The 13,147-nt window shown below is 48.0% G+C and overlaps 1 protein-coding gene across 9 annotated transcripts in view; it reads left to right on the plus strand.

Annotated features, from left to right (window-relative positions):
• PLEKHA7 (pleckstrin homology domain containing A7) overlaps positions 1-13,147 on the plus strand; it is a 229,963-nt gene that overhangs the window by 76,566 nt on the left and 140,250 nt on the right. Inside the window, exon 1 of one of the 9 annotated variants that reach the window (XM_061440683.1) lies at positions 9,660-9,995. The exons of 7 other annotated variants lie outside the window; for them this stretch is intronic. In XM_061440683.1, coding sequence (XP_061296667.1) covers positions 9,913-9,995 — 83 coding nt within the window. In that variant the 5' untranslated portion in view covers positions 9,660-9,912. Of the gene's footprint in view, positions 1-9,659; positions 9,996-11,097; positions 11,305-13,147 lie in introns of those variants that run through there. One more of the 9 variants, XM_061440685.1, reaches the window with a different exon arrangement.

Consider the following 13,147-nt stretch of genomic DNA (forward strand, 5'->3'; position numbering starts at 1 on the left):
GGGATGCTTGTAAACGTGATGAGGCTTTTGGTTCCATCTTTGACCCACTAGTCTCAGTAAGGGTTTTGGCTCCTGTCAGTGATTTAGAAAACCTAGTAATTTTTATGTCTCCAAAGTTGTGTTCCCAGGCTCCTGGTTATTTCATGTCCTAAAGCTTGTTTCTGCATTTATAAGAACACAAGAGAATAGCAGCGGGCATCGACATGCCTGTGCCTCTCTATACCGGAACAGGACTGACTGATTCCAGCCTTGTTTGTCATTTGGTTTAGATTGAGTCTTATTCTGATTTCCTTCAGTGGCTTTGACAAGTCTTATTTGCAAGATGAAACAGCACAGTTATTGAACTAGCATCCTCTTCCTGGTTTGAATGGTAAGAGCCACAAAATCATCCATACATAAAAAGGACATAAGATTTCACCCATTTTCCCTATAAATTATTGTTTAGGAAAATAGGGACAAGAAAATGTAAAAAATGTAAGTGCTAGTTATTACCAGACTCATGTCTTTTTTTAACAAGAGATAAAATTTTTAAGTGTTTTACATAATAATTAGGGCATTTGCTCCCCCAACCTCCAATTAATATCCATGATAAACAACCTTTATTGATTACATAAATCTGAAAGCTTAGTATCCAAGTATGTCTGTGCTCAGTCTCAGTCGTGTCTGACTCTTTGTGACTCTATGGATTATAGCCCACTAGGCTCCTCTGTCCACAAGAAATTCCAGGCAAGAATACTGGAGTTGAGTGTTGTATTTCCTGCTCCAGGGATCCTCCCAACCCAGGGATTGAACCTGTGTCTTCTGGATCTCCTGCATTGCAGGCGGATTCTTTACTGTCTGAGCCACCAAAGAAGTGGGGAAACCTAACTATGTGTCTGTCCATCTATTGCTTTATCTTATTACACAGTGGATTCAAAGCAGCTTATGGGAAAGACATAAAATATGAATGAAAAATAAAACAATCAGCACCAACAAGAGTATAAATTATTCTAGGAGATTAAGCCCAAGGAGACAGGAGAATCCGAACAGCCTGGTACTGTTTCTGTTAAGCTAAAAAGCCACTTCATTTTACATGTTGATGTAGCCATTTTTTAAAAAAGCTGCTTGGAGGCTGCTTTCAGTTTTGGAAAGCTCTGTGTAAACACGGACAGCTTCGTGTTCCTGACATTTCAGCTGAACTTTTAAAATTGCCTTTTTTTTTTTTTTTACCTTCCAACCTCTACCTGACTTCCAGCACATACCCACTTCCTCTGAGCCAAGGTAGTGTCAGTACTGAAAGTATTTTATCAAATGAGGTTGCTGTTTTTCTGGAAATGGTGTAGCCGGGAGGTCAGCTGGCCATTTGGGAAGCCTGAATGTGGGAGGCTTATTTTGGAAACCCTTTCATTATTATCACACTTGTGAGCAATTCCAAGACTTGCACCCGGATGGGCTTCGATGATAAGAGGACTGAAAAAAACGGAGTATTGAAGTGGAAGAGGGGGGCAGAAGTCCTTTTCTCACAAGCCGGCAGCATGCCTGATAAACTTCCTTTCACGCCTCCTGAGTCCAACCTCTCCTCTAGGACCTCCAGCCTTGGTGTTGCCTTTGGGGGATCAGGCATGCTGGGGGTCATCTTGATAGAATTTGGCCCAGTAGGCTCCCAGGAAGCTGGTCCAGGGTGGGGCTGGGGTACAGACTTGTCCAGACCACAGAGGGCAGCTTGTGCAGGGTGCTTTCAGCCTCAGAGCAGTGTGAGATGCCGCTGTGCCCTGGCTTGTTACAACCAACCAGAGGTCTGTAGCTGGAACAGCTCCTCTTCCAAAAAGCCAGGAGTCATGTGATGATGAGACCCCTCTGATTACATCTCCAGCCCTGGCCTTCCCTTTAAGTGGAGGCTTCCACAGCTCACTGCTTTCAGGACTTGTCCACTCAGAAATCTAATAGATGCCTCAGACCAACAAGTCTCAAACTGAGTTCTTGGTTGATTTTAATGCCCTCCTTTCCTTTGATTTTTTTTTTCCCCCTTCCCCAGGCTTAACCATCTCAGGAAACTGCACTGGCATCCACTCTGTTGCTCAAATCAAAAACCTGGGAGTCTTTTTTGCCTGTCTCTTTCCTACACGCCTGTCATAAATCCCATCACTGAGTGCCCTTGGCTCTGCTACCAAGACATTTTGCACAGCTGCATCCCCTCAGCATTTTCACTGTTACATTCTTGGTCATCCTTCATCCTCTCTTGCCTGTTCTCCTGTGGTAGTCTCTTTAGCTAGTGTTGCTATTTCTCCCTACCTCTTTTCAATAAGAGAGGCACTGCAGCCAGACCATCTGGGTTTGCATACCAGATCCTCCACTTAATGTGATGAGCAAGTTACCTTATCTTTCTGTGCTTGGGTTTGGAATCTGTAAAACTGGGATAATAATAGTTCTCACAGAAAAAGTTTTCATGAGGATTAAAAGAGATCATACATGTAACATTCTTAGGACAGTTCTGAGCACATAGTTAAGCACTAAAGAAATGTTAGGGTTTTATTGTCCCCAAACCCCCACTCATCCTCCAAATAGCAGCTACAGAAGTCCTTTAAAAAGGCAACTTAGACCATGTGTCTTCCATCACAGTCTTTTCTTTTAAACCCTTCTGTGTCTTCTTATTGCATTTGGAAGAGAATATAATCTCCTACCACGTATTACATGGCCTCCATAACCTTCACTATCTGACTCCCCAGTTTCCTCCTTTACCATCCATCCTACTGGTCACTGAGCTCTAGCTTCACTGTCCTTCCTTTGCAGGAATGCATTTATTTTGCTCCCACTTTGCTGAAAGTGTTTCTCTACCAGATCTTAGTTTAAATGTTGCGGCTTAGGCCTTTCCTGATACATACCCTGAACCACCATTTCACTCTGTCAGGTCACCGCTTTGTTTCTTCATAGCAGACATCAGTCTCTAATATTATTTACTTGTTTATTATCTGTATTTTGTCCCTCTTTCTCTTTTGTCACTACTGTATCTCCTGTGCGAACAGTGCCTGATTATAAATGTTGTTGGCATGAACTGCAGCTCTCTAGGCTCCTCTGCCCTCCACTTTCTCCTGGAGTTTGCTCAAATCATGTCCATTGAGTCGGTGACACTATCTAACCATCTCATCCTCTGCCACCCTCTTCTCCTTTTGCCTTCAGTCTTTCCCAGTATCAGGGTCTTTTCCAATGAGTCATCTCTTTGCATCAGTTGGCCAACATATTGGAGCTTCAGCAACAGTCCTTCCAATGAATATTTGGGGTTAATTTCTTTAGGATTGACTGGTTTGATCTCCTTGCAGTCCAAGGGACATTCAGGAGTCTTCTCTAGCACCACAGTTTGAGAGCATCAATTGGGTGCTCAGCCTTCTTTTTGGTCCAGGTCTCACATCTGTACATGACTACTGGAAAAACCATAGCTTTGACTATATAGACCTTTGTTGGCAAGGTGATGTCTCTGCTTTTTAATACCGTGTTTAGGTTTGTCATGGCTTTCCTTCCAAGGAGCAAACATCTTTAATTTCATGGCTGCAGTCAGCATCCGCAGTGATTTTGGAACCCAATAAAATGAGATCTGTCACTGCTTCCACTTTTCCCCCTTCTATTTGCTATGAAGTGATGGGACTAGATGGCATGATCTTAGTTTTTTGAATGTTGAGTTTTAAGCCAGCTCTTTCACTCTCCTCTTTCACTCTCATCAAGAAGCTCTTTAGTTCCTCTTCACTTTCTGCCATTAGAGGTCCTAATAAATGTTTATCTATTGACCAAGTAATGGAAGCTGCCATAATTATTTAGTACTTACTATGTTCCACATACTTTCACAATTCTGTTACTTATTCCTCATTACATTATTAAGGTGATAGATATTTTAAAACCCATTTTACAGTTGAGCAAATAGAATGGCTGAGAGAAGAAAAAACTTATCTGGGGCCAACAAGCTGGCAAGTGGTTAAGCCAAGATAATTTAACTTATATCTGGCTGAGTCCATGCAGTGTTTCTATGATGAAACTAGTGAATTCATGGGGTTTGTACCTGGTGTATGAATGCAAAGTGAGTCTAGACAAGTATCAAGCTTTCATTATTCTCATCCTTTTTAAAAGATAACAGTTTTAGAGCCCTTCTTATGTGCTGGTTCGTATTTTCTTTTTTCCTGGTGTTTTTCATCATGCCCTAGATTTGCTGCAATTTTGTTGAGGTTTCACAAGATGTAGCAATTGGATTCATTCAGTTTAGATTATGAATTAATTCAAGTCAGCACTCTTGCCTGGAAAATCCCATGGACGGAGGAGCCTGGTGGGCCGCAGTCCATGGGGTCGCTAAGAGTCGGACAAGACTCAGTGACTTCACTTTCACTTTTCACTTTCATGCATTGGAGAAGGAAATGGCAACCCACTCCAGTGTTCTTGCCTGGAGAATCCCAGGGACGGGGGAGCCTCGTGGGCTGCTGTCTGTGGGGTCACACAGATTCGGACACGACTGAAGCGACTTCAGCAGCAGCAGCAGCAGCAGCAGCAGCAGGGTGATGCCTGCTAGGAGGTTAGGAGAGATGGGTGTGTTAGGTCCTCATGGCCTTGTAGCTTCAAATTTTTCAAAGTGTGGGCTCCAGGCCACAAAGAGCCAAATCAACTTGGGTTGTTTGCTAATATGGGATTCTTGGGCTCACCCTAGAATGAGTGGCATGAGATTCTCTAGGGGTGGACCCCTGGAATGTACTTTTTTACAGTCAACCGAGGTTATTTTGATTAAAATGGATGTATGATGATCACTGGTCATAGATATGTTCTAGCTAATTAGGTGTTTTGTGATTTGATTTTGTTCTTGAATTAAAAAAAAATTTGTAGAGCTACATATTTATTAATTTTTTATTTTTATCAAAACTTATTTGCATGGTTTTTAGTCACTGACCATGGAGCAAATAGCTTTTTTCCTATTCTTAATGGCTGTCAAGCTCTAAGGCCCAGACCCAAGCTGGCTGCTTTGGTCAGTATGTTCAGTGTTTCCTGCTTAGGGGAACAGAGTGCCTCATCTCTGTCCCGGTGCTGTTGCTTGGCTGTGTGTGCATCGGCAGGGGGTGGGCAGGGTTGAGGCTAGTCTGTTCTCAAGGGGGCTAGGTAGTTGTACAAGAGCAGACCTTCTCATACATTTGGTCCCATTAAAATTACTTTCAAAAATCAAGTTTGTTCTTATTACCTCCTTTCCAGAAACAATTCTGGACAAACCAAAATCCCAGATCTGGCAGTCTGTGCTTCCCTCTTCTCTGTTTCCTCTCTAAACAAGGTCCCATGTTGTAATAGATGCCATAACAGTAAAATTAGCTTTATTAGACTCTAGGTGGACTTAAAATGTCACCTAATGGCAGCTCTGTCTGGCTGGGAAGTCATGTGCTTCATTTTGAGCAGAGAATGCAGTTGGTTACTGTGCCTGGTAGGGGACTTAATGATTATTGAATTAAAGTGGCCAAATAATACAAGCATCCTTCATCTTTAGATGCTGCCCTGATGGTTCCTAGCTATTGTGTTTTGAGAAACCTGTGCCTCCAGCTTGGATTTTTAATCCCACCTGCCAATGGCACCCCACTCCAGTACTCTTGCCTGGAAAATCCCATGGACGGAGGAGCCTGGTGGGCTGAAGTCCATGGGGTTGCTAAGAGTCGGACACGACTGAGCGACTTCACTTTCACTTTTCACTTTCCTGCATTGGAGAAGGAAATGGCAACCCACTCCAGTGTCCTTGCCTGGAGAATCCCAGGGACGGCGGAGCCTGGTGGGCTGCCGTCTATGGGGTCGCACAGAGTCGGACACGACTGAGGCGACTTAGCAGCAGCAGCAGCAGCAGCCTTCTGTCCATGACTTAAGAGTTCCTGAGTTATGCCACAGGACAAAGTCAGCACAGCTGTATTTCCCACCTCACCTCCCTCATCTGGTTTGCGAGCACTCTTCGTTCTCAGAAAGCTTGAAATATGAGGCAAATTGCAGTTTACCACCCTTGTGCCAAAGAACTAACAATTAACCAGCTCCTTCTCCTCCCCAAAGTTCTAGATCACTTTGTCCTAGTACTGTTATAAAGAAAAAGTGAAAGTGTTAGTTGCTCAGTCAGGTCCGACTCTTTGCAACCCCATGGACTATAGCCCACCAGGCTCTTCTGTCCATGGTATTCTCCAGGCAAGAATACTGGAGTGGGTAACCATTCCCTTCTCCAGGGGATCTTCCTGACCCAGGGATTGAACCCTGGTCTCCTCCTGTGCTGCAGGCAGATTCTTTACCATCTGAGCCACCAGGGACATTCACCCCTTACAAGAAAAGTAGAGCCTTTATTAGGCTGTTTAACATCAAGGAAACTGAGGCACACATCATTCATCTAGTTACTGGCTCAGCCTGGTCTGATTTATGGCCTGTGGCACCATCAGATATGGAAAAAGCAGGCTGAATAGTTTTTGGTCCTCAGGACCAAGGGTATATGCTTTATATGTTCTCAGCTTATTAAGAGCCTAGAATATTTGGTAGAGACTTTTAGGGGTAGGAGATCCATTAGTGAATGGTCGTGGCTGCTTCATTTTGGACCCTTTAATCTAAGCTTTAAGCATTATTATAAGCACAGCCCAGGAGGTAAATGTAAAAATAATTTTCTTGCCAGTTTTTCCTGCATGGTATCCTAGCGACGATGTACTGTCTGTCCTTGGGTGTTGGGGCACCAACTGGGGCAGTATCAGAGCTTGCAGAGAGAAGGGATATGAAAGGCCTGGTCAGAGTCACCCCTTTTAAAGTCAAGGCATAGTTTCTTTTTATCTTTTGGAGGATTTTTAACCCCTTTGTTTTTAAGCAGTAGTTTATTTTCTGATTATCTCGGTAATATATCTTTATTGTCAGACCACTTGGAAAACACAGAAAATCCTAAGGAACGAGATAAAAGCTCTAATTCCAGTATTGTTAACATTTTGGTAATTGTCTTCTTTTTTTTTTTAAGTGTCTTATTTGGCTGTGCTGGGTCTTAGTTGTGGCGCACAGGATCTTTATTTGTGGCATGCAGGATCTAGTTCCCTGACCAGGGGTTGAACCTAGGCTCCCTGCGTTGGGAGGGCCAAGTCTTAGCCACTGGACCACTAGGGAAGTCCTGGTAAATATACTTCTGGTCGTTTTTTCCTCTGAACTCTAATACAGTGCTTGGGTTCTTAACTCAGCATTTAAGGGGGGAAAAAAAATCTCATGAAGTGAAGGTTACCCTAAGCCACATGGACAGTAATTTTTATGCACTCTAAAGTTGGGAAACCATTGAAATAGACTCAAAGAAAAAACAACAGAAAAATCTATATGAAAAGTCTGGGGGAAAAACCATTCTATCCCATGGACGGAGGAGCCTGGTGGGCTGAAGTCCATGGGGTTGCTAAGAGTCGGACATGACTGAGCGACTTCACTTTCACGAGTTGGAGAAGGAAATGGCAACCCACTCCAGTGTTCTTGCCTGGAGAATCCCAGGGACAGGGCCGCCTGGTGGGCTGCCATCTATGGGGTTGCACAGAATCGGACACGACTGAAGCGACTTAGCAGCAGCAGCAGTTTTAATATTAAGTTTCTTTAACTTTCATATGGTTAGTAGATTTACTTGTGAGGATGACATGCGATAGAGCCATCACATTTTGGTGTAAGAGGTGGGTTTGAGTCATCCAGTAAGAAAAATGAGCACAGTACCATTCTACCATAGGTGCTCACCACCCCCCTCAAACCTACACACACACACACACACACACACACACACACACACACGTACACACAATTGGGATCATTTATCTTGTAATCTTCATCTCATTTTATTCAATAGTAAATATTCTGTATATCAGTTTTAAAGTTGCATATATTCAATTACAAAGATATACCACAGCTTATTAACCAATCATTTGCTTTTACAAATCTGTGTTCATTCATAATTATGTCTTGATAAATTCTTAGATGTGGAATTGATGTTTCAAAGGATATGTACACTTTTACAGGTTTTAAATCATATAGCTAATTTGTCCCCAGGAACATTATGTGTTTCTTTCAAAGTGTCTACTTCCCAGCATCACTGGAAATTATTATTCAAAAGAGTCTTTCACAGCATGCCTTTTGGATGACCCATGGCTTCTGTTCATTGCCTGGCCAATTTATCCTGGAAAGAATAAAAGAAATGAGTCTAGAGATGATAAATGCTTGTGGCCAGGTTCATGTTGAAGGAATGGGGACAGATGACAGGAAAAGGGTGAGCTTGGAGACCATTTCTTTACTCCTGCTTCCAAGTTATCTACAGCAGAGATCTTTTAAGTGGTGAATACTTAAAGGGCATATAGAGCTTTAAAAGCACATTCATTGATAATTTTTTAATTTGGAAAATGATTTGATGTCATCATAGATGCTACAGAATAGGAATGACATTTGTATGTTTATCCAAAAGGGAGTACTGGCTTTAAAAAAAAAATGTAGAAATGCTGTTCTAATCTAAGCCTTCACTTGAGATAAAGAAACTGAAACCAGAGAGTGGAAGGCATTTCTTTAGAGGCATAGCCATACAGCAAATTGATGATGGAGTTGGTTCCCAACTACCTGTCAGAGCTCAGTGATGACGTGGACCAGCCTAGTTCCGGGGAGATGAGAAAGCAGACATAGGGCCTCTTTGGACGATGGGCCAGGCTCTCTTCTAGGGCCTGTGAGCTGTCTCTTGCCCCTCGTGGACAAAGGCCTAGGTGTTTTGGGCATGGCAGTTCACCTCTGCTTGATTCTCCCCACCTGTCAATGGGAGCAGGTCTACACTTTAATAACCAGGGTTTTTGCCTGAACTTTCCCTCCCCTGGGTAACTTGTGTTCATACCTCAGCAGTTCAAAAGTAACTTCTTCTGGGAAGCCTTTCCTGACTGCTAAGATAGTTTAGGGTCCCTGTGTGCAATCTTATAGCACCTCTTACCTTTAATACCCTTGTCACAGTTATAATTACCTTGCTTTGTTTTTAATATCTCTCTCCTGGACTAGACTATCTGCTTTATGAGTGTAGGACTCTATGAGTGTAGGAATATTGTTTATCTTCTGTTGCTCCTGGCATATACTAAGCCTTAATAAATGCTTGAATGTTTGACTATTTGGATGGATGCTAATTAGTGAATTAGAAATGTGTGTGGGCTGCTGGGTGGTGGTGTCTCTGATTGCCTGCAGAACCAGGAGAGCTGTTCCTTATGGCCAAGGGCATTGGGAGAAGAGAGAGTGAAAGGAGACCCAGTTGAGGCTGCTGGTGTAGCGACAAGCCGGAGGGTATGGTCTGCATCCCTGGGTGCGCCATAGCGGCCTCCTGGGTGGAGGGGTCAGCAACCACATCCAACCAAGTATTCATTCCTGGCCTGGCAGAATCAACCCGGTAATTTAGTGGAGGTGGTTAGAGAGGAGCCTCCTTGAGTCATTCTGGGGAAGAGAATTCAAGGTCAGGACTCTCCTTGGCGGGGAGAGGACAGCAACCCAGGTCACCTGCGACCCGGTCTTCATAGTCGATGGGCACTTGCAGCAGCGGCTGTAAGGTCTGTGGCTGGCTGGGCGCCAGAGCAGCGCTGCTGGTCGGCGGCAGGTCCTGCCCCCTCCGCCGGTTTCCCTCCCCCTCCTCCGCCTCCCAGCCCACTCCCGCTTGCAGCATCCTCTGCAAGGAGAGGAATGTGCCGCGCTCGGACGCGCGGTCCTGGCCGAGCGGCGGCACCCTGGGGCGCGCTCTGGACCTCCGGGGTCCGCCGTCTGGCGCTGCGCCACGTGCTTTAATCGGCGCTGATGTCAAGTGGGTGTGGGCTCTCAGGGAAAGTCGGCCGAGGACGAGGAGGGCGCGAGATGCGCCGCGGGCGCGCTGAGGGCCCAGCGCGCTCTGCCCCTCAGCGCCGCTGACCAGTGACCGTCCCTGGCTCGCGGACCGGGCTCATGGAGCCGCGGCGCTGCCCGGCCGGGGACGCGTGCCCCGCCGCCCTTGGGGGCTGGCGGGGGCCGCCGCGGGGGGCCTGCAGGTGTGTCCGCGCGCGTCGGAACTTTCGGGGGGCTGCGGGCTGTTTGGGGGCGGGCAGGGCGCAGGGTGCGCAGGCTGCTTCTAGGGGTGCTTTGTGTCTGGGCGCTGGCGTGACGGGAGCCGGTGGGTCCCCGGCCGGCCATCCGCGTGGGAGCCGCAGCTCGCCGCCGGAGTTTCAGGGAGAGAATTCATTGAGCCGGCGACCGGCTTTGGGTTACTCATCGGGAAGGGCGCCGAGGAGCAGCCTTGTTGTTTTGAGAATTGGTCTTCAAGTACAGCCTGCATTCATGGTAACAGGATTATCTCTCAGCAGACAGCGCGGTTTCCCGAGATCGGTTGTGGTTGGGGGCACCGGTTGTTCGGGGTGCGGGGGAGGGGAGGTGGGCAAAAGCTACCCGGCCACCCACTCAGCCCCCAAGCCTCCGAGAGCCGGCTTAGGGCGAGGCGAGAGGTCAGCCTCTCGCCGCCGTTGACAGGTCTAGTTTCAGACACACCTTCCCGGAGGAATGCGGAGGCTTTGTTCCAAGGCCCGTCCCAGCCCCGAGCCCAGAAGCCCGCGGGCACGGGGCCGGGACTCCAGGGCCATTACTCATCTTTTCTGGCAACGCCGGCGAGCTCCCGGGTAGGCAAGTTAATTATTAACGTGTCTAGGCTGGAGGGAGGGAATCTGGAAATGAGATTGGTGGGCTGCAGGTCCCCCCCCCCCCCCCCCGCCCTTTTTGGCGCTGGCCATCAAGGTTGAAGCCCAGGGTATTGCAGCCTGTTTCCTGAGAAGGATGCTGCCCTTCCCCCCGTGACCGGCACTCCCGCAAAAGGGCTCCCATTTCTCCCCATTTGTGGGACAGCCGCCACCTTCTCCCCGGAGGGCACAAAGGGAGCAACTCTTGTTTTTTATCTACTTTGGAACTGGCCCGTACCTCTCCTCCTTTGCCTTCTCTAAACAACCTCATTCCCCACCCCCTGCCTCAGAGAGCTTCCAGGCCCAGGTGTCTGAGACCCGAACCCGCAGCCGGCCGTCTGAAGCGTCGGGTGAAGCGCCGCCCTGCCCCACCTCAGTGCGTGCACATCTCCGCCCGGCTCAACAAGTGCCCTGGGGTGTGTTTTCCGGCCCCGGCTCCGTAGGACTGTGGGCGGAGGCAAAAGTGTGCGCGGGGTGGTCACCTGACCCGCCTCTCCCGGTTCCCTCCGCTCGCCGGGAAAGGAGGAGGTCCAGGTGGGGAAGAGCCGAGGGCGGAGCTCCTTGCTCAGGTTTCAGTTTCCCTCCCGGCAGGCTGGGAGAAGGTGGATTCTAAGGCGGGTAGTCTCAGCAGGTGTGCTCTGGGTGCTGTTGCATGAGAATGAGAGGGCTCAGGTCTAAATGGAGGGCGGCGGATGGGCTGGGCTTGGCGGATGGGGCCGGCTGGAGGCCTGAGATTTTGCCTCGGCTGGGGCTTGAGGGAATTGTCACATTCAGCCTTCCTGGAGGCATTGTGCCTTAGAGACCTGGTTCACTGCTGTCTTTGTCAGTTTAGGATAGAGGACTCAGCCTCCTAAGCTGAGGGTTGGCAGATGTATGATGAGAAGATGAGCACCTCTTGGAAGTTGACACTCTTGAGGGTGGAAGAGGGGGCTGGGCTTACGCGGGGGAGGAGTGCAGGGAGGGGGATGTTAGCTCTGACTGTGGGTCTCCCAGGTGGTGCTAGTGGTAAGGAACCTGCCTGCCAGTGCAGGAGACAAGACACGTGAGTTCAGTCCCCTAGGAAAGGGCATGGCAGTCCACTCCAGTATTCTTGCTGGAGACTCCCCATGGACAGAGGAGCCTGGAGGGCTACTGCCCATAGCGTCGCAAAGAGTCGGACATGACTGAAGCAACTTCACACACACGCACATAGGCTGTGAGTTGTATCAGGTTCTGTAAGAGAGGCTGTTGTTGTACCCCACATCCCTCCGTTGTTTTCTGTCCTCTTGCCTCAGTGGCTTGGCTTACTGGGTTCTTCCTGGCTCTGGTTTCCAGGGCTGGACTGTTCTGATGGCTGCCCAGGGACACAGAAGTCTCCATGTCACCCCAGCCTTCTGGGGAGGAAATGAGTGAGGGAAGGTGTGGCTTCAGAGAGCCTGCTGATCCTGACACCCTGGGTTACTGGGGAGTCTGTGCCACCTGTCTTCCCACGGGGTTTGCCGTGTGTACACGCAGCACACCCCTCCCCCAACACACTCGCTTTTAGAGTGGCACCTTCTCCAGCAGTATCCTGAGCTGCTGGGATCTGCTGGCCTGCTGGCACTTTGTGAGTTGAGGATTTGGAGATGGTCCTGATTAAGAACAATTTTTTTTTTTTTTTTAAATTATGGGAAATCTGCCTCAGGCTGCCATCTAATGTCTGCTCACTTTGCAGCCTGCTGGTCACAGCTGAATATTCATTAATAATGGCTTGGCCACTGCCTGGGGAAGCTACTTATGGTGATTCTGTAAAGAGTGGGTGTGTCTCTGGGGGCACCAAGAGCACAGGCCGTCATCAGGGATTGTGATCTTGTGGGGAAAGTGAGGCAATTGTTAGGCTGTGGGACTGTGGAGTGAATGGGGGTTGGGGGGATCAGGGTCACTGAGAGTGGTAGGGTCAAAGGATTGAGCAGGGATGGTTTGGAGATTCCCCCAGTGTGTCCTGATCTGCTGTCTGTGCTGGGCACAGCGGGCTGGGCTGAGTGGGTTCAGCATCAGCTGAGGCCTCTGTCCTGGGACCTGACTGCCCCTGCCACCTGGGGAAAGGGTCCTCCTCTCTCTGGTGGCTCAGCTGGTAAAGAATCCTCCTGCAATGTGGGAAACCTGGGTTTAATCCCTGGGTTGGGAGGATCCCCTGGAGAAGGGAAAGGCTACCCCACTTCAGTATTCTGGCCTGGAGAATTCCATGGACTGTATAGTCCATGGGGTTGCAAACAGTCAGGGAATGAGTCACTTTCACTTTCACTTTCTCTATATACACCAGCTCCTGGACTTCTCCCTTCCCTTTTAACAGCAGTGCTGGGTTTAATGATGGCGGTTACTGTGTTCTTCAGCCCCAGCTCTGGCAGGGAGCTTCATCCTGGGATGGGCAGCTGGAGAAAGTACCCAGGCTAAGAGAGAGGTGCTTCTGAAGGTTTGTTCTGAATCACATAAGATCAAGAGGAGAAACAGAATGG

Source organism: Bos javanicus, chromosome 15 (assembly GCF_032452875.1).
Source record: "Bos javanicus breed banteng chromosome 15, ARS-OSU_banteng_1.0, whole genome shotgun sequence".
Taxonomy (NCBI): domain Eukaryota; kingdom Metazoa; phylum Chordata; class Mammalia; order Artiodactyla; family Bovidae; genus Bos; species Bos javanicus.